The 23,385-nt window shown below is 52.3% G+C and overlaps 3 protein-coding genes across 15 annotated transcripts; 1 reads left to right on the forward strand and 2 right to left on the reverse strand.

The window, feature by feature from the left end:
* Nucleotides 1-78: 78 nt before the first annotated feature.
* On the reverse strand, nucleotides 79-6,202 carry FLAD1 (flavin adenine dinucleotide synthetase 1). 3 transcript variants are annotated; one of them, XM_006060930.4, is made up of 8 exons: nucleotides 6,048-6,202; nucleotides 5,268-5,492; nucleotides 3,107-3,851; nucleotides 2,069-2,216; nucleotides 1,515-1,613; nucleotides 1,247-1,436; nucleotides 426-499; nucleotides 79-302 (listed from the first exon to the last, which is right to left on the reverse strand). In XM_006060930.4, the coding sequence occupies exons 2-8, from the start codon at nucleotides 5,346-5,348 to the stop codon at nucleotides 167-169; spliced, it is 1,473 nt and encodes a 490-aa protein (XP_006060992.3). In that variant the 5' UTR covers nucleotides 5,349-5,492; nucleotides 6,048-6,202; the 3' UTR covers nucleotides 79-166. The 3 variants fall into 3 exon arrangements, with proteins under 3 accessions (XP_006060992.3, XP_006060990.3, XP_006060991.3); XM_006060928.4 differs by having other exon boundaries at nucleotides 5,953-6,088; XM_006060929.4 differs by lacking the exon at nucleotides 6,048-6,202 and adding an exon at nucleotides 5,618-5,994.
* A 2,182-nt stretch (nucleotides 6,203-8,384) lies between these two features.
* CKS1B (CDC28 protein kinase regulatory subunit 1B) lies at nucleotides 8,385-12,280 on the reverse strand. Of its 3 annotated transcripts, none has more exons than XM_044944292.2 (3): nucleotides 12,123-12,280; nucleotides 9,526-9,653; nucleotides 8,385-8,698 (listed from the first exon to the last, which is right to left on the reverse strand). In XM_044944292.2, the coding sequence occupies exons 1-3, from the start codon at nucleotides 12,179-12,181 to the stop codon at nucleotides 8,661-8,663; spliced, it is 225 nt and encodes a 74-aa protein (XP_044800227.1). In that variant the 5' UTR covers nucleotides 12,182-12,280; the 3' UTR covers nucleotides 8,385-8,660. The 3 variants fall into 3 exon arrangements, with proteins under 3 accessions (XP_044800227.1, XP_006060994.1, XP_025143516.1); XM_006060932.4 differs by having other exon boundaries at nucleotides 8,385-8,912; XM_025287731.3 differs by having other exon boundaries at nucleotides 8,385-8,927.
* A 221-nt stretch (nucleotides 12,281-12,501) lies between these two features.
* On the forward strand, nucleotides 12,502-23,033 carry SHC1 (SHC adaptor protein 1). 9 transcript variants are annotated; one of them, XM_044944286.2, is made up of 14 exons: nucleotides 12,502-12,672; nucleotides 13,489-13,646; nucleotides 16,150-16,317; nucleotides 16,878-16,948; nucleotides 17,470-17,533; nucleotides 17,692-17,811; nucleotides 18,073-18,126; nucleotides 18,317-18,368; nucleotides 18,540-18,666; nucleotides 19,623-19,821; nucleotides 19,908-19,977; nucleotides 20,055-20,189; nucleotides 20,353-20,591; nucleotides 21,410-23,033. In XM_044944286.2, exons 2-14 carry the CDS (start codon nucleotides 13,641-13,643, stop codon nucleotides 21,536-21,538), a joined length of 1,434 nt encoding a protein of 477 aa, XP_044800221.1. In that variant the 5' UTR covers nucleotides 12,502-12,672; nucleotides 13,489-13,640; the 3' UTR covers nucleotides 21,539-23,033. The 9 variants fall into 9 exon arrangements, with proteins under 9 accessions (XP_044800221.1, XP_044800224.1, XP_044800220.1 ...); XM_044944289.2 differs by having other exon boundaries at nucleotides 13,502-13,650; XM_044944285.2 differs by having other exon boundaries at nucleotides 13,502-13,646.
* The last annotated feature ends 352 nt before the right edge of the window (nucleotides 23,034-23,385 follow it).

The raw sequence follows: 23,385 nt of genomic DNA on the forward strand, positions 1-23,385 counted from the left end.
GGCTCCGAGCTGCCAGGGCCTGGCTTCCTTTTGCTTCTCCCATTCCCTGAAGCAGGAAGACAAAGGCACAGCCAGAGCAACAGGCACAGGAGAGGTGGTTTATTGACTGGTTAGACCCCAGGACGGCCTCCTTCCTTCCCTCCTTGGAAAGGGCGGGAGTGGGAGGTCACGTGCGGGAGTTCCGCTCCTCGTCTTCGTTCTCAAGCAGGTAGGCCGGACGGTAGGTGGGCTGTCCTCCTGGGCTCAGGCACTTCAGGGCCGGGTTCCGTACTGTGTTCTCCCGGCTTCCCAGTGACGTGTAGCTGGGGGTGGGGGGGGTGGGGTGGGGGGGCGGAGGGTATGGTGGGTTTGTGGTGGGCTTGGTGTTCCCAGTCCCAGCACCCTCATGCCTTCCACATACCCATCCTGTTCCCCCAACACCTTACCCTCGGTCATACAGGATACAGTAGGGGACAAACAGTTGGCGCAGAAAGTCCCAGATGTCTCTGTAGGTCCAGTCCTGGGAGGCCAGCGTCAGAGCAGAGTCACAAATACTCCCCCTCCCACATCTACCCAGGAAAGGGCCTATCCCGGCTCTTTTGCTCCGCTAGCATCGGAGGGAGGGCCTGCTACTAAACTCTCCGGTACATCTTGCTCCATGTACGCCAATCAATGAGAGAAACCATCCCGTCCCCTCCCCATTCTCAATCCCCCTCTGCTGGCATGTAATTTCCAGGAAGAAAGGGAGAGGCTGTTTAAGGCTATTTGTGTAAGCCTGTGCTGTCCAGTAGAACTTTCTGCAATGATGGAAATGGTCTGTATCTATGCTGTCTAACATGGTAGTCATTTGACATAAGACTAGTACAACGTACAACTAAGGAACTGAAGTTTGAATTGTATTTAATCAAAAAATTGAGATATAATTCATAAGCCATGATATTCATCATTTTAAAGTATACAATTCAACTTTTTAAAGCAATTTGTATTTCATTTCAATTAATTACAATTCAAGTGTAAATAAATGGCTCACGGCTACCATATTGGACAGCACAGGTCTAAGACACTGTTCAGTCCACAATGCTTGCTGTTGAATTAGTGCTCAATAAAACCTGATCAAAAGGCTGAATGAATAAATACCACTGCCTACCTTGGCCGATGGGGCTATTTCATCCAAGCCCAAGGGTCTAACCCTCCCGCCCCAGGAAGCCAGGGTGCAGTGACTGACAGAGGACAGGAGACTGAAGGCGAGAAACCCCCTTCCCCATACCAGGAGTGGGTTGATGCGCATGAATGCAGGCCAGCCTGGGTCGGTGGGGCTGAAGGGGCAGAGGCTGCAGGAGTAGGGGTCAGTGCGGCGGGTGCCCATCAGCACAGCCTCCAGCTGGGGGTGCCGTGCCTGCAGCTCACTCAGGGCCTGCTTCATGTCTCCCTCAGCCTCCAGCACCTGCAGATTGTACCTGAGGAAAAGCGCCGGGAGTCAGGAGTGGGCCCTGCCAAGTCCCTCTGGGATCCCAAATCTCCAAGACCCCTAGTACCTCTTGATGGTGTCCTGTAGAAACTGCTCCAGCTCAGGGAAAGGGGAGATGCTGCGGATATACAGGATCTGGAGGGGCTCCTGAGCATCAGGGCACTTCCTGGGGACGAGGCAGGATCCATTGGCTTGCCAGGATGGGCAAGGAAACACTCCCCAGAGAGCTTGCTCTGTTCCCTTTGGCCACTGGGATAGATACCCTCTCCTCCCTTTTCCCTTTCCGTCCTTCTCATCTGAAGGGAAGAACCCATTTCCTCTGGAAAGCCCACTCTGATCTCTCAAACCTGGAGCCCACACCTGTTTCTAATATGTAGGCCTTACCTCCCCGACAGGACTGTGACTTCCCTGTGGTCGGGGAAGGTGGCTGGCACATCCATACCCAAGGCCAGGTAGGTGTCAGATGCTCAATAAATATGGGGAGGATCAGAACTGGTCACTGTTGCTACCGCCCTGCCAAGCCCCACCCAGACACCCCTCTTCCTTCCTGCTTCTTAGGATGGGGAACTAGCCAATGGGGCAGCTCTGTCTCTGGGGTCTGCCTCCAGGGGGTGAGCTCACCTCTGCACTGCGGCGTGGAAGAGGTGCAGGAGGGCAGTGCAGTCCTTGCCCCCATTGAAGCCCACGCAGAGCTGGGTGAGGCTGTACCGAGCCAGGGCAGTTTCAATGGTCTGGAGGGCACCTGCCACCTTCTCCCCCAGAGAAGACCCTGCCAGGCAGGCAGGGAAGAGGGCATCAGTTAGCTACATATGGCTGTCAGAGGGCAGTGGGGGCCAAGCTGCCCTTGCTTACGCCCCTCTCTATCTTCCCAGTGTTCAATTCCTTCATCTGCCCCCTGCCTGCCATTTAGCCATACCTCACGGTATTCTTCACCTCAGTGTATTCCCTCTGGGGGTCCTGGTTTCTTTTCATTCTCCTACAGCTCATGCTGCTTCCTTCCCTCTTTCACACTGTCCTCCTGCCCATCTCCTGGTCTAACCAAATTCTTCTTGCATGTGTGCGTGCTAAGTCGCTTCAGTTGTGTTTGACTCTTTGTGACCCTACGGACCGTATTCGGCCAGGCTCCTCTGTCCACAGGATTCTCCAGGCATGAATACTGGAGTGGATTGCTATGCTCTCCTCCAGGGGATCTTCCTGACCTAGGGATCAAACCTGTGTTTCTTAAGTCTTCTGCATTGGCAAGGGGGTTCTTTATCACTAGCGCCATGTGAAAATCCTCCTTATCACTTAGCTTATGTGTCACTCACCCAGGGAAGCCTTCTCCGACCCCAGATCAAGGCTGATCTCCCTGCTGTGGAAATCCCCTCATCACTGACCCCTCATGCACGATTACCTTCTTAACATCCCCCTCTCCTGTTAAAACTCCTTGTCCAGAGCAGGGGTACCTCTGTCCTGTTGCGCTAAACCCCCAACACCCAGCACAATGTTGCTGAAAGGAGGTACTCAATTGATATTTATTGGAAGAATGAATGAATCTGCTGTAGCTATCTTCTACCTTCTCTTGGATCTGTGGCAAGCCTCCAACAGCCCACCACTCCTAAGACCTAGGGTGGCACCAGTGGTCTGGTGCCTTCTGCCCCTTCCCCAGGAGATGCCTACCTGACTCAGTGAGTTTGTACACGGCCTCACCGGCCTGCTCCACGGCATTGGGCACGTAGGGCACCACTGATCCTTGGGGTAGACGGGCGGTCAGGTAGGCCAGGCACTCCTCCAGGGGCCCTTCTTCCTCCGAGTCCAGTGTCAGCTTCACCTGATAGTAGTTGCTGCCCCAGTCAGGGTAGGAACCCAGGCCAAGCCTGCGCCCAAAATGGGCCTGGGCCTCAGCCAGGATGGGGGCGATAGAGGCCTCATTAGCTGCCACATACATTTCCCGCAAGTGGAACTGAACAGCTGTGTTTTGGAACAGCCCCTTCAGCCCTTCCAGCACCCGACGCAGCAGCTCCGGAATTCCCGGGAAGAGGTAGACATTTCGGACGGAGACTAGTGGGAATCGGAAGGGGTGGCCAGTGCAAGGATCTGTGCCATAATGCAGGCGGGCAGAGGTGGGCACCCGCGACAGTTTCTCCCAGCCCGCCCCTCCTAGGGCCTTGATGGCCGCTTCCAGCTCAGGGTGTGGCTTGAGCTCGTCCCCAAAAGCCTGGGCCACTGCCTCAAATGTCACATCATCATGTGTGGGGCCGATACCCCCTGCTGTGAGGACGTGGGTGAAGCGGCTGGAGAAAGCTGTGATCTCAGCTGCGATGGTGGCTACCTCGTCGGGTACCACAGAGACTCGGCACACCTGGACCCCCAGGGAACGCAGTGTCCGGCACAGAAAGTAGGTGTTGGTGTCTTGAGTGTGTCCCTGGGAGATTGGGGATGGGGAAGATGAGCGTGTCAGTGCTATGGGGATGCAGGGCAAAGCAGGAAGGATCAAGCTGCAACTGCCTGCTGAAGGAGCACTCTGCTCTTTGGGGGACACCCACCTCTGGCAGCCCACAAGCCCACACTGGGCCCAAGAGTGGGAAAATCCATGTGAATGGAGTCAGGGGTAATGTGATCCACCTTGGGCTTCCATCTCTGCACTTGGAACTTGACCTCCTCTCTGCTTATGGATTCAATTATCAATTTTATGTGAACCACTCATCCACTTCCTCATCAACCCTGACAGTTTCAGTCCCCTGGCCCCAAGTGCTTAAGGGCATCTTCAGATTCCTGGCCGTTGTTACTTTGGTCAGTGGCATCCTCAGACACTGTCTACAGCCTGTCAGGCCCTTCATGCTGTCAATTCTACTTCTGAAATGTCTCTCCATCTGCTCTCTTCTTTGTTCCTACTGCCACCAAACAGGTCCTTGGCACTTTTCACCTGGATGGTGGCAACAGACCCCTGGCCAGGCTCCCAGTGTCCTGCCACAGGACTGTGCCCCAGGCCTCTGCAGCAACCTTCCTAACATGTCACTGTGATTGTGTCACTCTTGGCTCAAAAGTCACTTGTTATTTCCAACCATATACAGAATAAAGTTCAAATTCCTTTGCAGAATATCTGAGGCTGTGTGTCTCTGGTGTGTACGCATTCTTCTTTTCTAGCCCCATCTCCTTCTACTTCTCTAGAGTTTAGTAGTTAAGGTTGGCTCTGGAGTAAATGTGAATCAAGTTGGAATCCCACCTACCACTTATAGCTGTTCAGGGAAAGCTTCTCAACCTTTCTGAGCCTCAGTCTCATTATCTATTCATTGAGATTTGTAATAAAAGTACCCACATCATAGGGTTGTTGTAAGGATTAGGAAAATCACATATGTGATGTAATACAAGCACACTGCCAGGCCCTAGTAAGCACTCAATATTACTATTACAAACCTGATGCCCACCATGACCTCTCGTGAGACTTCCCTGATCATTCAGAAGAGATTTCCCCCTTCTAGTACTTTCCTTCTATCTCTCCTGAATACTTTGGATCATTTTTCCAAATAGGCTGGACATAACTCTGAAATAATACATGCACCTGTACCTCCTATACACGCTGGACTCCTTGTCATTTCTGTAAAGGTCCTCCTCCCCCTACCATACTGCTTGGCAATTTGTAGGGAATTTGCTACAAGTTTTTCAACAGAGTAATCGAAAGAATAAGGGTCACTTTTCCTCCAATATCTTGGACTCACTCCAGGGCCCTACTGCAGCAAGAGGGCTCCCACCCTGGTTCACCCTCCCTCAAGAGAACGTGGAGCAAGCTCCCAAGGACCAGAGAATGCTGCCCCTCCCCCCTCCTCTGTCCCAGACACACCTTGAGGATCTCATCTCCAACAATGATGATGCCCGCCGTCACGCTGCGCCCTGGCGGAGGTTCAGAGGCCCTAGATGCCATGGTCCTGCCTTCTCTGCCCCTCTGGAAGGCCCTCCAGTAGCCACCCAGACCCCCAATTAGGGGTCGCAAGCATTGGGGGCCAGCCAGGTCTACAGGGCACTGAGGGTCATAGTCTGGGAAGAGGGATTCCGGGGTGGAGGGAACCTGGAGGAGCCAGAAAGGACAATGGGGAAGAGGAGGAGTGCATAGTTTTCCTCACCAGGCCCTTGACAATCGCCTCCTTTATCCCTGTCCGTTTAATAAACGTGTTCTTAAACTCTAGCCCATACCTCTTTGAATGTCTTCTATGCTCCGTCCTAGTCTCCTTAAAATGTCCTTCTCTCCCGAACTTAAAAATGTCTTCTGCTGCAGAGCTCGGCTCCTCTAGGGTCGGCTCTATCCAGGGCATCTGTGCTTTTATAGTTATATGTCTCTTCTCTTTGGGGCACCTGTCCCTTTAAATGTCTACCTTATCCTGGGCCTTGGCTCCTTTAAATACGTTCCCTCCTTACACCACCGACCAGAACTCAGCAGCCTTCTTCTGCAGGCTTCCACACCCTTTCTGGCCCAGAATCCTGTCTTTTCCCGCCACGCTTCAGACTGCTGAGCTCTTCCAGGTTCTCACCTGCCTCTTACTCTTTCACCGGGTCTTTCCCTCTCCTTTCCTCTTGTCTCGGGGCAGCTTCCGTACTCAGAGTCCCGCCTCAGATTCACACTCACCTCATATTAATTGGTTATTTTGGCCGTCGCTCAGACTACTTCTATGGGTCCATTGGTGTAGTCGACCATCGCTCGCGAGCTTTATCCAGAGGGCGGGAGTGGTGCTGGGTTGTTATTGGCGACAACCACGTGGCCACCCTCACCCGGAAGCTAGGGGGCTGGGCCTTAGCCGGGGGGCGGGGCTTTTCTCTCGGGAAAGAACCTGAGGAGTGGAAGGAGCCGAGGGCTGAAGGGGCTCTAAGGTGTTTGTGGTGCTCCTCTTTGGTACTGGAAGTAAGGAGACGCTTGACTCTAACCTCCGCTCAGTGTTCAAATTCTTGCGTGCACATACTATCTGTTACTCATGAACCATGACTCATTCTGAGGAGTCAGGGACTGCACTGGTGTCAAAGGGGATTTTACACTGAAGCAAGTGGAAGTTGGACGGACACCAAGAAAAATTGTCAGGATTGCCCGTGAGTTAGTGAGATCCTGGTGGTGAGTTTTTATTGTGTGGAACTTTCATTTGTCTCTGTTATAAACGATAAAGCTAGCTAATTACTTCAGCTTTTTTGACAACGAAGTCTTGCCCCACCTTGTTCCAGATGGTGCTTTAAACATAACCTCTCCCAGTTAATTGGTCTTGTGGTACAAGTGAGGGCAGCGACAAAGGGAGGGCCACATGTCCACTTTGGATTCTCAGCTTCCATTTATTTTGTCTCTGGTCTAAAAGTACTTAATACTCCTGTCAATCGTCTGGGGGCCTTTTTAATATGCTGATTAAATCTACAGGATTCTGGCCGTTTGGGTGGGGCCAGAGATCTGCATTTAACAAACGCTCCAGTCATGCTGATGCCATTGCTTTTTGTAGTAAAGGTCTAAAATTTCATGTGGAGAACTACTGAGCCACACTGCCTCATTTTACTCTGCTAAAACCCCTCTGAGAGAGAGATGCCCATTTTACAGATGGGCAACAGGTTCAAAAAGGTGAAGAGATGCCACATAAACCCCACAAAAACACTTAAGTGAATGATAGAGCCAGGCTTCTAGAACCTTCAGGTAATAAGCCCAGTTTTGTTTTTCCAATTAAGGGAGTCTCCACTCTAAAAAAACAAACTTGGGCTTTCCTAATGGCATAAGCCATATGCTACAGTATCTTTAATAATCATGGTGATATTTGACAAGCCCCTCCCTAAAATGCCTCCTCCCTACCCGTCAACATCAGCTCTGAGTCTTTTAGTGGGTTCTCAAACTTAAGTGTGCACCAGAGTCACCTAAAGAGCTTGTTAAAACGTCACTGTGTCCAACCCTTAGAGTTTGATTCAGTAGGTCTAGGGTGGAGTCCAAGAATGAGCACTTCTGAGTTTCCAGGTGATTCTGATGCTTCCGGACCAGGGACCACACCTGAACTACTGCTGACTACTACTGCTCTAGGAATAAATGAGTGAAAAATTAAGAGAAAGTGGGAAGATTAATCTCCCTTACTTAGCACTACTATTGAAAGTAGAAGGTAAGCTATTATTTGGCAAAATGCCTCTTAAATAGCCAGTTTACAACCGTTTTCTCAAAGCTCAGTGCAGTAACTACCTGTTTAAGAATGCTTGAAATCCCCTCATCCAGGCCATACCCCAGACCAATTAAGTCGACTTCCCTGGGAATGACTCAGGCATCAGCACTTTAAAGCTACTCAGGTGATTCCAATGTTTGGCCAAAGTGAGAACCACTGAAAACACTCCCAAACCACTCTGTGGAGTGAACAGGCCATAGGTGTGCCTGAGCCTTAGGCTGGTCAGGAAGTGGAGTATACTAGCAGCCCCACTTTACCCTTGATAAGTGTCAAGTCTCTTTGTGACCCTATGGACTACAGCCCGCCAGGCTCTTCTGTCCATGGGATTCTCCAGGCAAGAATAGAATAATGGAGTGGGTAGCCATTCCCTTCTCCAGAGGATCTTCCCAACCCAGGGATCGAATCTGGGTTTCCTGCATTGCAGGAAGATTCTTTACTGTCTGAGGCACCAAGGAAGCCCCAAGAACTCTTGTGTGCCCTTCAAAAAACTTAGACTATGTTAATGGCAGTACCCGACCATAGAAAACAACTGATTTGTTTTGATTAGATGATGATGTCCCTATATAACCTCTCTTAGGCCTGTAGTTAGAGTGAAATATATTTCAGTAGATATTTGACAGCAAAGTCTACCTAAAGTAGATTACAAACCAGTTACTTCAATGTTGAAACAAACCTCAATGTTAACAAAGAGCCGAGCTTCATTACCTTACTGAAGAGCATATAATTAGAACCATAATAGTGAGGGTGATGTCCTGAGGGGGGGGGGGGGGGAAACTTTAACAATTAGAGAATTAGATTATAAAAACTTCCTCTTTAATCAAGGCTTTTAACATGGAACAGATTTCTTGGAATAAAATGGAAAGTTTCCAATATACTGAAACATAAATCAACATACACACAACACCTGGCAGGAAAAAACCCAAAACAGCCAAGTTTACACAATCCCTGGAATAGCCGTGGTCTTCTTCTCAGATGCTTTCTCCATCTGTCAAGCGTGTTCTGCTGGATTCAGAGCTCACGTAGGTTTTGGGGGTCACACTTAGCTGAGGCTGCAACCCAGAGAGCACTCACTCATCCAGCTGGGCTGTGGTCCTTCCTGTCAGTTCTGCTCAAGAAGCAAAGCAGTCACCAGCACATACAGTGTATTGAAAATCCTTTAAATATCAAAGTGAGAAACAAGAAGGCAACACAATAATGTCATCAGGAAGATGTTAGCAAGTGAGGACAGCTGTGTAAAGCTTGAGGCTGAAAAGTGGCTCCCCAGCTTCATTTCTTTGGTTTCTTGGGCAGTGGCCGCCGGAACAGCAAGATGTGAGGTTCTGAAAGAGTGAGATCTAAAGAGTAAGTGAAATCACACCATCCCATGCACAACCTATAGTGTATCCCACTCCCTCTTCCCAGCTATCACCATTTAGATCTTTGTAACTAAATAAAGATTTAAGCATATGGCCTTAGAAGCAGACCCAGAAGCCTGGCTTGTGTACCAAGCACAGAATTGTTAATATCGGTTCTCTTGCTATGTTTCTATAGCCCTGGGGTGTCCTTTATTAGTTTTGCCTGATAGTTTGGTGTCTGGTGCCTTATCAAGAAATATACTTTCCTTGGTTTATTTGGAACACATCTCAAAATTCACTTTCTGATGGAGAATGAAGAAGAGGCCATAACCTCTACACCAAGATATATGTGGTCTTTAAATACACACACACACATATATATATATTCTCTGACTGAATTAGAGATTAAAGGAGTTTTTTTTTTTTTCCCCCCTCCAGTGACAGGTTGTATCTGAACCTCCCAGATACTTTATTTCTTATTTTTGGTCACTCCTGTTTTTCTAGATGGTTGGTGAGTTAAGAAACCCATAAATCATCCCCACCTATCATTCCTTCATTTCCTTGGTCCTACATGGTTGCTTTCTGCCATTGCACTGACCTGGTTCATGGATCATATAATGGACCCATCCCTGACTCTGCTGAACACCAAGATTCCGCCATTCAGATTCAGACATCAAATGAGTTTTAGGGACCAGCTTGGCTATGTCCTTGGGCAACATGACATGCCTGTAATAGAAAAATGGGAAGGTGGGAAATTTGTATCAGTATTGGGTACAATCTATCAGATGAGGGGGGCCAACAGGTAAAGCCAAGACAGACAAGAAAAGAGAAACCAGTTTGTAATGGCAGGGAGTTTATAAAATCTTATTGTAGTGCAAAGGCAGCTAGAAATAAAGCCCAAGTTACGGGCCAAGTTACATAAATTCTCATGAAAGTATATTAGAAAGTACATATTAATGAATAACACCCGTAAATGAGTGCCAAAATTACAGCCACTTACAGTCCTCTAGTTGATTACTCTTAATATAACGGGAGCCCCAGAACACACACACACACAGTGTTAATAATTAGGGGTGGCTCTGAACAGGGTTGTAAGGAAGGGAGAGAAGTAATTTCAGAGAGGAAAGGCCTATCAGGGAGTGCTGTGTGGAAGAGCCAGAACATAAAATCAACTATATGGAGAAGGAAATAGCAACCCACTCCAGTATTCTTGCTTGGGGAATTCCATGGACAGAGGAGCCTAGCGGGCTATAATCCATGGGGTCGCAAAGAATTGGACACGACTTAGGGACTAAACAACAACAAAGATATCTATTTATACATTTATACTTATATACATTTCTATGGCCTATGTACAAAAATGTCCACAATCCCCTCCCTTATTTTTAAGTTTTACAATTTACAATTTTACAAACACCTGAAGGCAAACATTTTTCTCATAATCCATTTGGTTACTAAATCTTAGATGACCTGAATTTATCTGCTGGTGAAATAAAGACTTTTTTACCTGCCCCTGCCACCAAGAATGAAATAGAAAAATCTTATCTTTTAAAATCTATCCTCATAAGTTACATTTTTCAACTCTGAAAGGATGTGCCACCAGACTTCTTTGGGGGTGACTTCATGCTTTCCTAACCAAGGATAAGTCTCCTTTTATAGCAAAGAAATGACTACTTGAATTGGGGTGACCCAATTGAATTGGTGACCCCACCACCCTCGAGTCAATTCTAGTCTAAATGTCTGAAAACAGCTTACATCCTAACAAGCCCCTGGCATAAAGACTGGCTTCCAGGACTATTTAGACCAAAAAAACAAAACAAACCTTTCCTTAAATCAAATATCACTGCCAAGACTTACATCCTCCAGAGGATGAAACTAATGATGTCTCCCTAGCCCTGCAAAGACATTTTAAGCACACAATTTTAGTTAGCCAAGTTCAGATGTTGACAAAAACAGCTGAGAAAAAGAAAGTTAACTGGGTTCAAACAGGGCTGGAGTGTTTTTTTTCTTTTGGTCTGGTTCGTCGTTGCAGCATGTGGGACCTAGTTCCCTGTAGTTCCCTGACCAGGGATTGAACCCAGGTCCCCTGCATTGGGTGTTTGGCATCTTAGCCACTGGACCACCAGTGAAATCCCAGGGCTGGGGATCTTTTCCCAAGGATTTGACATAAAAATAATGCAAAGTGTTATTTGACGGCATACACCAAGTTCTCCAGAAGGCTCAGAGCCCTGCACTAGGCTGAAGAAACACAAGAAAACCAAGCTTCCAGTTGTTTTAACTATTAACGCTTACTACAGATTAGTGGAATGCCAACATTTGTAAAATTATTTTCTATTTTTTAAATTCTTTTCTAATCTAGAATTTTGGACTTAGGGTTTATCAAATGTAAACTCTGTACGGATTCCTTTCTTTATCATGCTTGGTAAATCCTACGTGCTCCCACCACAACCTACCTGTACATAGCTCTATCATACCAATTATCATCTTCTTTCTGAAGCCTGTCAGTATTTCCACATATTTTTTAGGTCTGTTGAAAGCAGGGACCGTGGCTTATCCGTGTACTTTAGCAGAACACCTGAAACCTATAAACACTCCATAATTGTTTCCCAAGTAGATGCCCTTCAAACATTTGACGGTGATCTATTAGGGCCATATTAAGTCTTTCCTCAGTGTTCCTGGTCAGTTTTATTCCATTCCAGTTCCTCGAAGCCCCCCTTCCTAAAACAAATCAGACAATCACGCCCCTTTCCCATGGATTAATAAGCAACACTCAGGCTCTCTTAGAACTCCCCTCACTTTGAAGACTCGAAGAAAATTCAAGCTTCGCCTTTGCCACCTTCTCCCAGAAGGCTCTACGATGTGGCTGTAATACAGTCTCAAGAAGGCAAGTTCAGTTTACTCAACTGAGGTGAGAGAATAGTCCAGAAACCCGCAAAGCTGAGGGTGGTCAGTATTCTAACATTCGAACACTCTAACCACGACCACCCACGCCTCCTTCCAAATTCGCTATTACTTTAGAGTTTTTTTTAAATTGCCCCCTACCTTTCGCGCATGCGCCTTACACTCTAAACGCACCCATTCCCGTTAACCTCCCGCGCATGCGCCAACTCTGCTGTTTCAGTCCCCGTTACCAATTCTCGTGCCCTCAGTTGTCAAAACTCACGACCTTGATATTGCCCCCGCGCCGGCACTAACCGGTACTCGAACTCCTCGTCGTCGTATTTGTCCGAATAGTAAATTTGTTTGTGCGACATAATCACTCTGCCTGAGGACCTACAGCCCCGCGCCGCCAACCTCCGAACAACTCCCAGCAGCACACGCCCCCACCCTCTTTGGCCTCGCTTTCAAACACGCCGCCTGCGCTGTCTATTGGTCCCTCTGGAGGAAGGCGGGACAACCCCACCTTCAAGCCTCCGATTGGCTTAGGTTTGCTTCTACTCAAGTCCTCATTGGACTGAACATTGCTCAAGAATTGGCGTAAGTAAAAAATAGGCCTTTTATTGGCTATCACTGCCACTGTGCGCGTCCTCGCGCTGCCATTGGCTGATTCGGGAAAGTGGGACGGGTGAAGGAGGGACAATGAGGTAGAGGGTCAGGGGTTAGTGAGGCCGGAAGTGAGTGCAATAAAGTTTCTCCAGGGAGGCCGGGCCCGGGGAGAAAGTTGGAGCGGCGACCTGAGGAGGCAGTGGCGTGATCCGGAACCAAATCGGCCCGCGGTGCGGTGCGGAGACTCCATGAAGTCCTGGTGAGTTGGGACATTTTTCTTCTTAGGTGACCCACTCCTCTACCCCGGAACCCCTCTCCCGGGACCCTACTTCCGGTCTTCATTTACAAGTCCCGCCCCCTGCGACCCCCTCCCCGGAAGTCCCACCTCCCAACTTCAGGGGGCTCTTCGAACCCCGACTTATTTTCCATTTATTGTCCCCAATCCTACCCTGTCGTCCAGCTTTCCTGGAAGTCCCACCCCCAGACATGCTTCCAAACCCCTGCGTTAGTCCTTCCGATTCCCCGAAACTCCGCCTCCTCGAGACGATTCTCCGCTAACCCCTGTCTATCAAAAGCCTAGCTCCCAAAAGGGCAGAACCCTGCTACTCAAAGAACTATTCGAATTCGTGAGGCCACGCCTCCCTAAGGGTTCCGCCCCTTTAGAAGCCGCGCCCCTTCCTTAATCCACGTCGGATCGTCCAGAAGCCTCTCCCCCTGGAGTCTCTGGTGCACGCGTCCTGAGGGGCCACGCCCCTTCAGGAGCGTTATCCCGGTTGGACCCTTGTCATCGCCTCAGGAGTTTTGTCTTCAATACCGGAAACTTCACCTGCTTGCGCTTCCTCGTTCCTTTTCTCTTTGGGGCCCTTGGCTCATTTTTCCTGAGCTCTTAGGCTCCACTGGATAGGAAGTCAAAAGTTCACATCTCTGACTCTGAGGAGTAAGAGATTAGAGGCAGCCCTTTTTCTCTCCCTTAGCCCCTTCCAAGGGTGGACCTACTTGAAGGGGGCTGGACTTGGGGTTTGGCACGAGAGTGGGAGGGAGACTTGCTCATAGATTCCCTGCCCCACTCCCTGAGTTTCCCTTCCCAGGACCGACTCCACCCCAGAAACAGCTGTTTGTCTCATACCTGTACGACGGGAGCTGGGTAGGGCCGTGGATTTGTCGATGTGTGACATGTGGGTGTGACAGAAGAGAAAGTTTTCTACCACCTGAAGACGGTGGCTTGGAATGGGTGTAGGTAACAGTGTCCTTTTTGCTGTTTGATTTTTTTTTTTTTTTAAGGGACTCTTCAGGCCCCACCACTTCTCTGGCTCTTCCCCTCCCCCAAACAGAGTTCTAGTCTGGGCATTTCTCCTGGTTCTGCTTGCCCAGCCTTCCCTGCTGGAAACATTCCTGAGGCTTTCGCCATTTCCTGCTACTTTACGCCTTTCTTGCCTCCTCCTCCCTGCTGGGCTGAAAAGCCACATGCAACTTCTTCCCCACACCCAGTCGTTCAGATTCCCAGTAGCAATCTCCTTTCTTCCTTCAGATTCCCAGTAGCAATCTCCTTTCTTCCTCCGTAAATTTAAAGAGCCCTACTTCCTCTTTCTTTTCTAAACATGCCCACACCTGTTGGTCATTCCTTGTCTCTGGATTCTGCAGGCACCCACAGAATGCCCACCTCTAAAGATGAGGATATCCTGGTGTGTGTGTGTTGGGGGGAGCGGTGAGGCTTTGGTAGAATCCTTTCCTCATTCTCTCTGTTTCTGAGTGCTGAGGCCTTAGGAAACAGAGTGATAGATTTTCTTCTCAGGAGTTGTGCATGGAGTGGTAAAGCTCTCCTGGGTTGAGGACTACGGGGGCGGTGATAAGCACAGTATCTAACATGTTTTAATTGTCAGGGTTGTTAATCACTGTAATCACGATAATTTGCATTTTTTAAAAATATTCTGAAGTAAATCTAAAGATAGGTAATTCCGCGGTGAGCCTGGTGAGGGTATATGTATCTTTTACTACTTCTTTTTGGTTGCTTTCCAACTTCCTCTGTGGCCCCCTGGAGCAGAGCTGTGGCAGGATGCTGTGGGTGGAAGGAATGAGTTTGGGACTGTTCCCTGTATCCAGCCTCAATCCTCTTCTGGCACCCCTTTCTTATGAGCACAGATTTGTCTTCTGCCCCTCTGTCCCTTCCTGGCCACCTCTCTTGGAGAACCGCCGCACTGCCCCACCTCCTTCGGCCAGACTGTCCTTGGTATGAGGGGCATCATGCTCCGTGGTGGATACCTGCGCTTTCTGGTCACTACTAAAAAGGAGGGGTTTGTGTTCACCTGCAGGCCTAGGGATCTGACCTTAGTGTCAGTGCCCTGGCCACCCCCCACCCCTTCTACCCTTGACAGCTTACTTTCCTGTGGAAGAGTGGGGCAGAAAAGGACTTGGCTTGGGCCTCTGCTCCTTGGCATGGTAGGCGCCATGCACGGAGAACAAGCCTCCACCAAACTGTCCTCTGCTCCAGCTCCTGCCTGGTGGCTCCCTGATGTGCCACCCAGGTTGGACTTTATTCTTCTTACTTTAACAGCTTTGCCTTTCCTCTTGGCCCCTCCCTGTATCCACTGGGACCATGCCCTTCTTTTTCCCATTTCTTTAGCTCCCTCCACAGCTGTGATAGCCAAGGAGGCTAATGGCCCAGGCTCCCTAGGGCCGTCACCCCTCTGTGGGGCAGTGGTGAGGGGGTGCTGGGGCTGGAGGCTGAGGGAATTTGAGTGTTCAACCAGGACAGGAAGGGAATTGCTGAGCTCAGGGATCCCCTCCCTTTCCCACCCCCAGCTGCCTCTGTTTCCTCCCTCAACCTCCTCCCTAACCCGCCCCCCACCGCCCTCCCGCAGCTTCCTGCTCCCTTTGGCCTGCCCTTGTCCGGTCTGGATTGATCCAGACCTCCTCTTATCGCCCTCCTTTCCTTCTCACTCCTCCATCCTTCCCCCTCATTCCCACTTTACTCCTCCCCTAATTACTTGTTTGTTCGGTTGGGTGGGGGATCTGGCAGGGGGACATGGATCTCTCTGCCCTGCGAGAGTTCTGGGTTGGGGCAGTGTTGGGGGCTCAGCCCCTCAGAGCCTGTGAGTCAGCACTGTCCCCGGGATTGGTCTCTCCCCTTAGCTCCCCGCCCCTGGGGAGGAGCCAGGCAGCTCTAGGTCCAGCCTGTTCTCTTCTCAGCCTGAGAAGAGGCTCCACGCTGGGCGGGGATGGGGCCTGAAACTGTCTGGGTCTGAGCCGGGGAAGGCAGAGCTACTTGTCCCTCTCCCTCCCCAGGACCCTTGAGATCCCTGGGCCACAGAGGTCCGATTAGGCTAAGGGCCTGGGATGCCCCCTGCCTGGCCCCCTTGCCCTGACTGGCAGGGGGGCCAGGCTGGGCAGCAGCCTCCCTCTCACCCCAGCCATGGATCTCCTGCCCCCCAAGCCCAAGTATAACCCACTTCGGAATGAGTCTCTGTCATCGCTGGAGGAGGGGGCCTCAGGGTCCACCCCACCGGAGGAGCTGCCGTCCCCCTCAGCCTCGTCCCTGGGGCCCGTGCTGCCACCTGTGCCTGGGGACGATAGCCCCACCACCCTGTGCTCCTTCTTCCCCCGGATGAGCAGCCTGAAGCTGGCCAGCCCAGCTGGGGGGCGCCCGGGCCCGAAGGGGGAACCAGGAAGGGCAAACGAGGACGGGGAGGGGGTCGCAGGGGCAGCCACGCTGGACTCAGGCCCCCTGCCCCTCCTCCAGGACATGAACAAGCTGAGTGGAGGCGGCGGGCGCAGGACTCGGGTGGAAGGGGGCCAGCTGGGGGGCGAGGAGTGGACTCGCCACGGGAGCTTTGTCAATAAGCCCACGCGGGGCTGGCTGCATCCCAACGACAAAGTCATGGGACCCGGGGTTTCCTACTTGGTTCGGGTGAGTGAACATCCTCTCCCTCCCACTCCCTCCCGGACCCCTCCAGTTCCTCTGCTTACTAATCTCGTTTTTCCCCCCTGCTCTTCCCCAGCAACTCCCTTGGTTTTGGTTGTCCTGTTTCTTAAACCTTTCTTGCCCCTTCTCCAATTCTCTCACCTCTTCCCTTCCAGCTCTGTCTGGGGCCCCTTCCTTCTGTGACTCCCCTACCCCCACCCCGCCATGCTTAGCACAAAGCCCAGCACAAGCCCTTAGTAAGTGTTGGAATGAGTGACTCTTGACTATCCCCTCCGGTCTCCTCCCCGCTTCTGGAGATGTCACTCCATCCCACCCGATGCCCCGTCACGCCTCCCAAATTCTCTTCCCACAGGCATGAGGTCCGCCTAGCTTGCCCTTCTCTCTTTGCCCCTCTTGTCCTGCATGTTGTGGGGTATATCCATGGGCAGTGGGCAGAGCTTCTTCATCTTTACTTCCCCGAGGGACCAAGGAAGGAGAAGTCCTAGGGCCTTTTATGAAGAGGTGGGGGAGGTGGCTTATTGGTGTCCCCTTGTCCCTCGCCTCAGTACATGGGCTGTGTGGAAGTCCTGCAGTCAATGCGCGCCCTTGACTTCAACACCCGGACTCAGGTCACCAGGTTAGTGGGGCTTGGGGAGGAGTGGTCCCAGGATTCACGAGGGGTGGGGAGCATGGGTCCCTTGGTGGTGGTGCTAGTGATGGCTTATCTTTGGGTGGTAAAGGGGGTTGAGAGAAAGTTAGGGAAGTGAGTCTAAGTCTTAATGTAAAGGGGCAATTCTGACCTGGTTCCTTCTTACTATTCAGCCCCGGGAGTTGTGGGGGAGGTGGCAGAGGCAGCTGGCAGCTAGAGCTGGAGTGGAAAATGGGGGTAGCTGGAAGGTTGCTGCTGCCTTTGGGAAGGGGATGGGACATTTGGTAGCTGGAAGGGGGTGGGGCCAGACCCATTGAGGCCCTAACCCAATCAGCCAGGAAGCGGCCTCTCAGTGTCATCAAATATTAAAGGCCCTTAATTCAATCCACCACGACAAAGAGCCTGGAGTGCCCCTGGAGTCTGGCCTGGCCTTCCCCTCCCCCAGCCCTGTGGCGGGCCCCAGCCGAGTGGGAGGCAGGCTCTGGGTCTGAGTATCCCTCTTTCCCCAGGGAGGCCATCAGTCTGGTGTGTGAGGCTGTGCCGGGTGCTAAGGGGGCAACAAGGAGGAGAAAGGTACCCGGGGTCGGTGGGGCTAGGGATGCTGGGAGATGTGGAGGAGCAGGGGGAAGGCTAGTGTGGGGCAGGTGGGGAGAAGTCTGGAAGGCAGGAGTGTGGGGGTTTCCTGGTGTAGGGGACCCCCCAGCTTCTGAGACCCTTGGGCCCTTCTGTAGCCCTGTAGCCGTCCACTCAGCTCCATTCTGGGGAGGAGTAACCTGAAATTTGCTGGAATGCCAATCACTCTGACCGTCTCCACCAGCAGCCTCAACCTCATGGCCGCAGACTGCAAACAGGTTGGTGGGGTGAGGCAGCTGGGGGGTGGGCATAAACATCAATGGGAGGGCTAAATGGGAACTTGGTTATCTGGGAGAGAAGGCTTGGGAGCAGCGGAACAGTAGGGAAGGAGGAGATTAGGAGAACATACGTTGAGAAGCGAAAAGGATGAGACTGGGACTCCAGGGTCTTGGGCCAGTGGTGGGCGGTGCCCAGTAGACTCTGAGGCTGCCTGATGCCCATCATTCCCTTCCTTCTCCATCCTCTGCCCTAACGCTCAGATCATCGCCAACCACCACATGCAGTCCATCTCGTTTGCATCCGGTGGGGACCCGGTGAGTTGGGGGATGGAGCTCAGGTGGTGGGAGGAGAGTGAGGGGCTAGGGATTGGGAGGACACTGGCGAGAGAAGCAAGCCTGCTGGGATTGAGGCAGTGTCTGAGAAAGACTGGGCTTAAAGGGGTCAGGAGTGGGGTGGGGCTGTCCAGTTTAGCTAACTGGCCTCTTCTGCCTCTGTCCACCCCAGGACACAGCCGAGTATGTTGCCTATGTTGCCAAAGACCCGGTAAATCAGAGAGGTGAGGTGTGGATGGGAGCACTGGGCGGGGCCGGCTGTCCAAGGGGCAGGTGAGCAGGGCCCGGGGGCTCCTCCTGCCGAGGACAGAGGCCGAGGGCCCCGTCTGCGCCTCCTCCCAGCCCCACAGTCCCCCCGCCGCCCAGCTCCCTAACAGCCTCTGCTGTGCCCGCAGCCTGCCACATCCTGGAGTGTCCCGAAGGGCTTGCTCAGGATGTCATCAGCACCATCGGCCAGGCCTTCGAGCTGCGCTTCAAACAGTACCTCAGGAACCCGCCCAGGCTCGTCACCCCCCACGACAGGTGCGCGGGCGAGGCGGGTGGGGGGCGGGGGGCAGCCCGCTCCCGAGGGCCCCAGACCAGAACTGGAAAAGGAGGCCTGCTCTTCCCACACTCCAGCTCAGAAAAGGGCAGGGAAGGAAATAACCTGCGTGCCCCTGCTTCCTGCTATTCTTAAGTTTCCTGTGGCCGGCAGGAAGGTGCTCCGTGGCCCTGCCTGCTGCAGGGCCAGCTCTTCCCATCGGGTGCCCGTGGCGGGGCTGCAGCGCAGGACGCCCAGCTTGTCCCTGGCTAGATGGGCTTCTCTTTTCCCAGCCGTCTCGTTTCTGGTCTGTCCTTTTGTGCTTCTCTCTGTATGTAGTTTAGTTCTTCACGTTCTTGTCTCTAGAAGCCATCAAGAATTTGGGCAAGGGAGGATGGCTCTTTCCTGAGATGGTCATGTTTCCCACCTCAGACCAGTAGGATCGGGTATTTAGAGGAGGTGTTGCGATATTCTGGGGCACCCCCTCCCTGGTTACTTGGTGCTTCCCCTCCCTCTTGGGAGACTGCGTGACGATCAAGGGCATGACGTTAAGGCAAAATCTGAATTGGCATTCTGCTCCACCAGTAGTAGTGGTGATTCAGTCGCTCAGTCGTGTCCAACTCTTTGCGACCCCACGGACTGCAGCACGCCAGGCTTCCCTGTCCTCCACTGTCTCCCGAAGTTTGCTCAGACTCATATCCATTGAGTCGGTGATGCCATCCGGCCATTTCTTAATTGTGTGACCAAAATCTTTTTATCCTTGATCATCATTTTCCTCACCTAAAAAACTGGAGAAGGAAACAGTATCTGCTTTATCGGTTGCCCAGAGAGTGAAATGAATATATATGAAACACCCAGCCTCAGGCCTACCCCTCAGGGAATGCCCAGTACGTGACCACTGTTCCCATCTTCCTCCGTCCTCCCATCCACACTCCTTTCTCCCTCCTGTCTCTCTCAGGATGGCTGGCTTTGATGGCTCAGCTTGGGATGAGGAGGAGGAAGAGCCCCCTGACCATCAGTACTATAATGACTTCCCGGGGAAGGAACCACCTCTTGGGGGTGTGGTGGACATGAGGCTTCGGGAAGGAGCCCTCCCAGGGGCTGCTCGACCCACTCCACCCAGTGCCCAGACCCCCAGCCACCTGGGAGCCACGCTGGTAAGTTGCTTGGATAGAGGCGGGCAGGGCTTGGATGGGAACATCTGGTTAGGGCCTCTGGTTTCACTCTGTCTTGGTCCCTTCAGCCTGTGGGGCAGCCTGCTGGGGGAGACCCAGAAGCCCGCAGACAGATGCCGCCCCCGCCACCCTGCTCAGGTATGAAGGGGACTGAGAGGGGCAGAGGGGGAGTGAGAAGCAGGGCGGGGAGCACTCTAAAGCCTCCATTTCCTCAGCAGGCAGAGAGCTCTTTGATGACCCCTCCTATGTCAATGTCCAGAACCTAGACAAGGCCCGGCAAGCAGGAGCTGTGGCCGGGCCCCCCAATCCTGCCATTAATGGCAGTGCACCCCGAGACCTCTTTGACATGAGTAAGTATACCTCTCACCTTTCTGTGTCTCTGTCTTCCCACTTGGTTCCTCCTCTTTTCCTGCCTCTCTGCTCTTTCCTTCCTGGCCTCCCCTCCCTAAAGGTCTGGGTCCTGAGATAGGGTTGTGTCAGCTGCCTCTCCTAGCCCTCTCTCTATATCCCCAGAGCCCTTTGAAGATGCCTTGCGAATGCCTCCACCTCCCCAGTCAACAGCCATGGCTGAGCAGCTCCGAGGGGAGCCCTGGTTCCACGGGAAGCTGAGCCGGCGGGAGGCTGAGGCATTGCTACAAGTCAACGGGGACTTCCTGGTGCGGGAAAGCACAACCACGCCGGGCCAGTACGTGCTCACCGGCTTGCAGAGTGGGCAGCCCAAGCACCTGCTCCTGGTGGACCCTGAGGGTGTGGTGAGTGTGGCAGGGGTGTAGGTGGGCATGGCAGAAAGGAAGGTGCAGTATCCTACCTGTGGCTCTGTTCCTACCTCACTGCTTCCTAGACTTTGTCTGCTGGGCACCTCTGTCTGGGCCTCCCCTGTTCTCAAGGTGCCTGGCGTCTCCCTCGTCTAGTGGTTTAGGGTTCCTTCCCTTCTCACACCCCTCACCTGAGCTGTATTCCCTTCAGTCCTTGCCAGTCCTCAAACGTTATGCCCTCGAGAGCTAGGAAGTGGTCATCTCACCAGTCCCTCTTTTGACAAATAAGGAAACCATCCTTCAGAAGTTGTAGTGCTCTTTGTCAGTTGTCTAGAGGCTAAATATCCCAAAACTTTTCACGAGACGAGCCAGGGGCCTCCCCAGCTCCTCCAGACTCAGGGATCAGACCAGAGTCCTATCTCCTGTCTGCACTGCACCCTGCCCGTTATAACTTTGGTCTTGTTCCTACAGCAGTCTCAGCCTCCTTTGCGTGTCTTTTTTTGTACTGTGTATCTTCTTCTGAGACATACTATACTCCTCCAGGTCAAGGAAGGAGTAGCTAGCCTTCAGTTTCACGACTTCTGGGCTGATGTCTGTTCTGCCTTTTCCCAGTTCACTGACTTGCCCATTCCCACAGCTGTCTCCAGTTTCTCTTCCCAGAGAAGCCTCAGTGATCAGGACCAAGGGCCCTCCCTCTCCTGCCATCTTTTTCTCCTGCCTCAACCCTCTTGATTATCCCAGCTTCCTCGGCCTTAGAGACTGAGGTTTTATCTGACTCTTCACCTGAATCAACTTTCTCCCTTCCCACTCCCCAGGTTCGGACAAAGGATCACCGCTTTGAGAGTGTCAGTCACCTCATCAGCTACCACATGGACAATCACTTGCCCATCATCTCTGCGGGCAGCGAACTGTGTCTCCAGCAGCCTGTGGAGCGGAAACTGTGACCTGTTCCAGTGCTTTCTCTCAGAAGACACCCTGCGGTCCCTTCCACCCTATTCCCTGACTCTTAGGACCTCACTTGGGAGTGCTCCGTGGGCCTGGCCTTGTGTAGGGCTGGGGATACTGTGGACACTGGGTTCAGCATGCAGCTGAGTGAGAGGGTTTGAGTCAGGAACCAGGGGTAGAGTCCTGCTTCTCCCCAGACCTCACCAAAGTATTAATGTACGGAGTGGCCCCCTTCCCTGGGCCTTTCCTGTGCCAACTTGATACCCTCTTCCCCAAGGTGGGTGCTGGAGGCCTGGGCAGGATGCCTCCTGGTAATGGAAGATGTTCTGTGGCGATAGGCCCAGCGGAGTAATCACCCTTTCAGGGAAGAGGAACTGAATCATACCTTTAGTCTACCCCTGGGCTCAGGGTACCCCAGACTCCTCTCAACAACCTTCCCTCCCAGCATTCAAACTTTGTGCCTTTGACCATCTCCTAGGTCTGAAGATATTTTATGCAAAGAGTTCTTGGGCCCCTGAAGTCAAGGATGGGGGTGCTGACAGCTTCTTGGCTTCTGGGACCCCGTCCTCTCCTCGCTCAGCACCTCCTCCAGTTTAGGTTGGGCCAGCAGAGGCAGGAGTAGCAGTTGTCTCGTCTCCCTGGGATGTGCAGCCCTTAGAGACTGCCGTGGCGCCCTGCTCTCAGCCAGTGGGGAGATGGACCCCTCCCCTGCTCAGTGCCTCCTGGCCGGGGCCCCTCACCCAGGGGTCTGTATATACATTTCGTAAGCCCCCCCTCCCATGTTGCATGCATGCTATACTCTACAGCCAAAGTACAGCCCTTCCTCCTGGCCTCTGCCCTGCCTCCCCGCGCAGGGATGGGGGGGGGATGATGGAGCTGTCATCCCAGCTGGATTTGGTAGAGGTGGGAACAGGGGCACTGAGACTTTAAAGCAGTAGACAATCCCCAGATACCATCGGTAGGTTTGGAACTGCGTTTATTTTTTATTTTATATGTGTATATTTTAGGGCTGTAGATTTACTTTCCTAATTTGTTTTCCATAGCTTATTCCTGAGCACAAAATGATGATAATCGATGACATTTATACATCACCTCTTTGACTTTTTCAAGGCCCTTTTACGACTATTGGCATTTTCCTCACCCCGGCCTGTGGGGCAGTTGGAACCGGTAGCATTATCTTTTCTACCAGAGAGACCCAGAGAAGTGGAGTGTAAGCTAGGACTAGAGAAACTTGGCCCTCCCACTGCGAGGCAGGGAGGCATAAGTTTGGCTGTTGGTTTCACACGAGGCTGGGTTACGGTTATTTAATCCCTTCTCCAGGCCTCGCCCTGCAGCAGCAACAGAGGAGTCGGTCCTGCTCTGTCTTTAGGCCTTGTAGATAAGGGAGAGTGGACTAAATCCTCGCCTCCCTTTTTTTCTTTTCGTTTGGATGTTTTCACGGGTCTCACTTATACCAAAGGGAAAGAATCTTCATTAAAGTACATATTTCTTCTACCTCGGCCTCTAGGTCTCTGTCTCAGCTTATTGTTGGCTCTGGGCGCCCCCCACGGCAGGAGGGGAGGCCGGAGGCCGGACTCGGCCTCACCTGGACTCGCTTGGGTCGCGCTGAGTGAGAACTTAGGGATTCGCGTAGGAGGGTGCGGCGGGGTGGGGCGTACGGGGCCACCGTGCCAGGGGATGTTCGTGTCTGCAGCGGGGACCGAGTAGGGGTGGGATCGCGGGCAGCCTGACCCCAGGCGGCTCGGGCCAGCGTGCACCCCTGCGGCGGCCTCTCGGCGCGGGATGGTACGGCCCAGCCGCAGGGCCGACAGGCTGCCGTCTTCCCTAGCGAGCCGACACGCCGCGC

The sequence above is a fragment of the Bubalus bubalis genome, chromosome 6 (assembly GCF_019923935.1).
Source record: "Bubalus bubalis isolate 160015118507 breed Murrah chromosome 6, NDDB_SH_1, whole genome shotgun sequence".
Classification (NCBI taxonomy): Eukaryota; Metazoa; Chordata; class Mammalia; order Artiodactyla; family Bovidae; genus Bubalus; species Bubalus bubalis.

Excerpts from the sequence above, each read along its gene's own strand:
- SHC1 (XM_044944282.2), top strand. The coding sequence starts at position 15,823 with ATGGATCTCCTGCCCCCCAAGCCCAAGTATAACCCACTTCGGAATGAG. Across the intron at positions 18,127-18,316 it reads TTGCATCCGGTGGGGACCCG|GACACAGCCGAGTATGTTGC; the intron begins GTGAGTTGGGGG and ends TGTCCACCCCAG. Across the intron at positions 20,592-21,409 it reads TGGTGGACCCTGAGGGTGTG|GTTCGGACAAAGGATCACCG; the intron begins GTGAGTGTGGCA and ends CCCACTCCCCAG.
- CKS1B (XM_025287731.3), bottom strand. The coding sequence starts at position 12,181 with ATGTCGCACAAACAAATTTACTATTCGGACAAATACGACGACGAGGAG. Across the intron at positions 9,654-12,122 it reads GACGAGGAGTTCGAGTACCG|GCATGTCATGTTGCCCAAGG; the intron begins GTTAGTGCCGGC and ends TTTCTATTACAG. Across the intron at positions 8,928-9,525 it reads TTATATGATCCATGAACCAG|ATCTCACTCTTTCAGAACCT; the intron begins GTCAGTGCAATG and ends CTTACTCTTTAG.
- FLAD1 (XM_006060930.4), bottom strand. The coding sequence starts at position 5,348 with ATGGCATCTAGGGCCTCTGAACCTCCGCCAGGGCGCAGCGTGACGGCG. Across the intron at positions 2,217-3,106 it reads GTACAAACTCACTGAGTCAG|GGTCTTCTCTGGGGGAGAAG; the intron begins GTAGGCATCTCC and ends CCTGCCTGGCAG. Across the intron at positions 303-425 it reads TGTATCCTGTATGACCGAGG|CTACACGTCACTGGGAAGCC; the intron begins GTAAGGTGTTGG and ends CCCCACCCCCAG.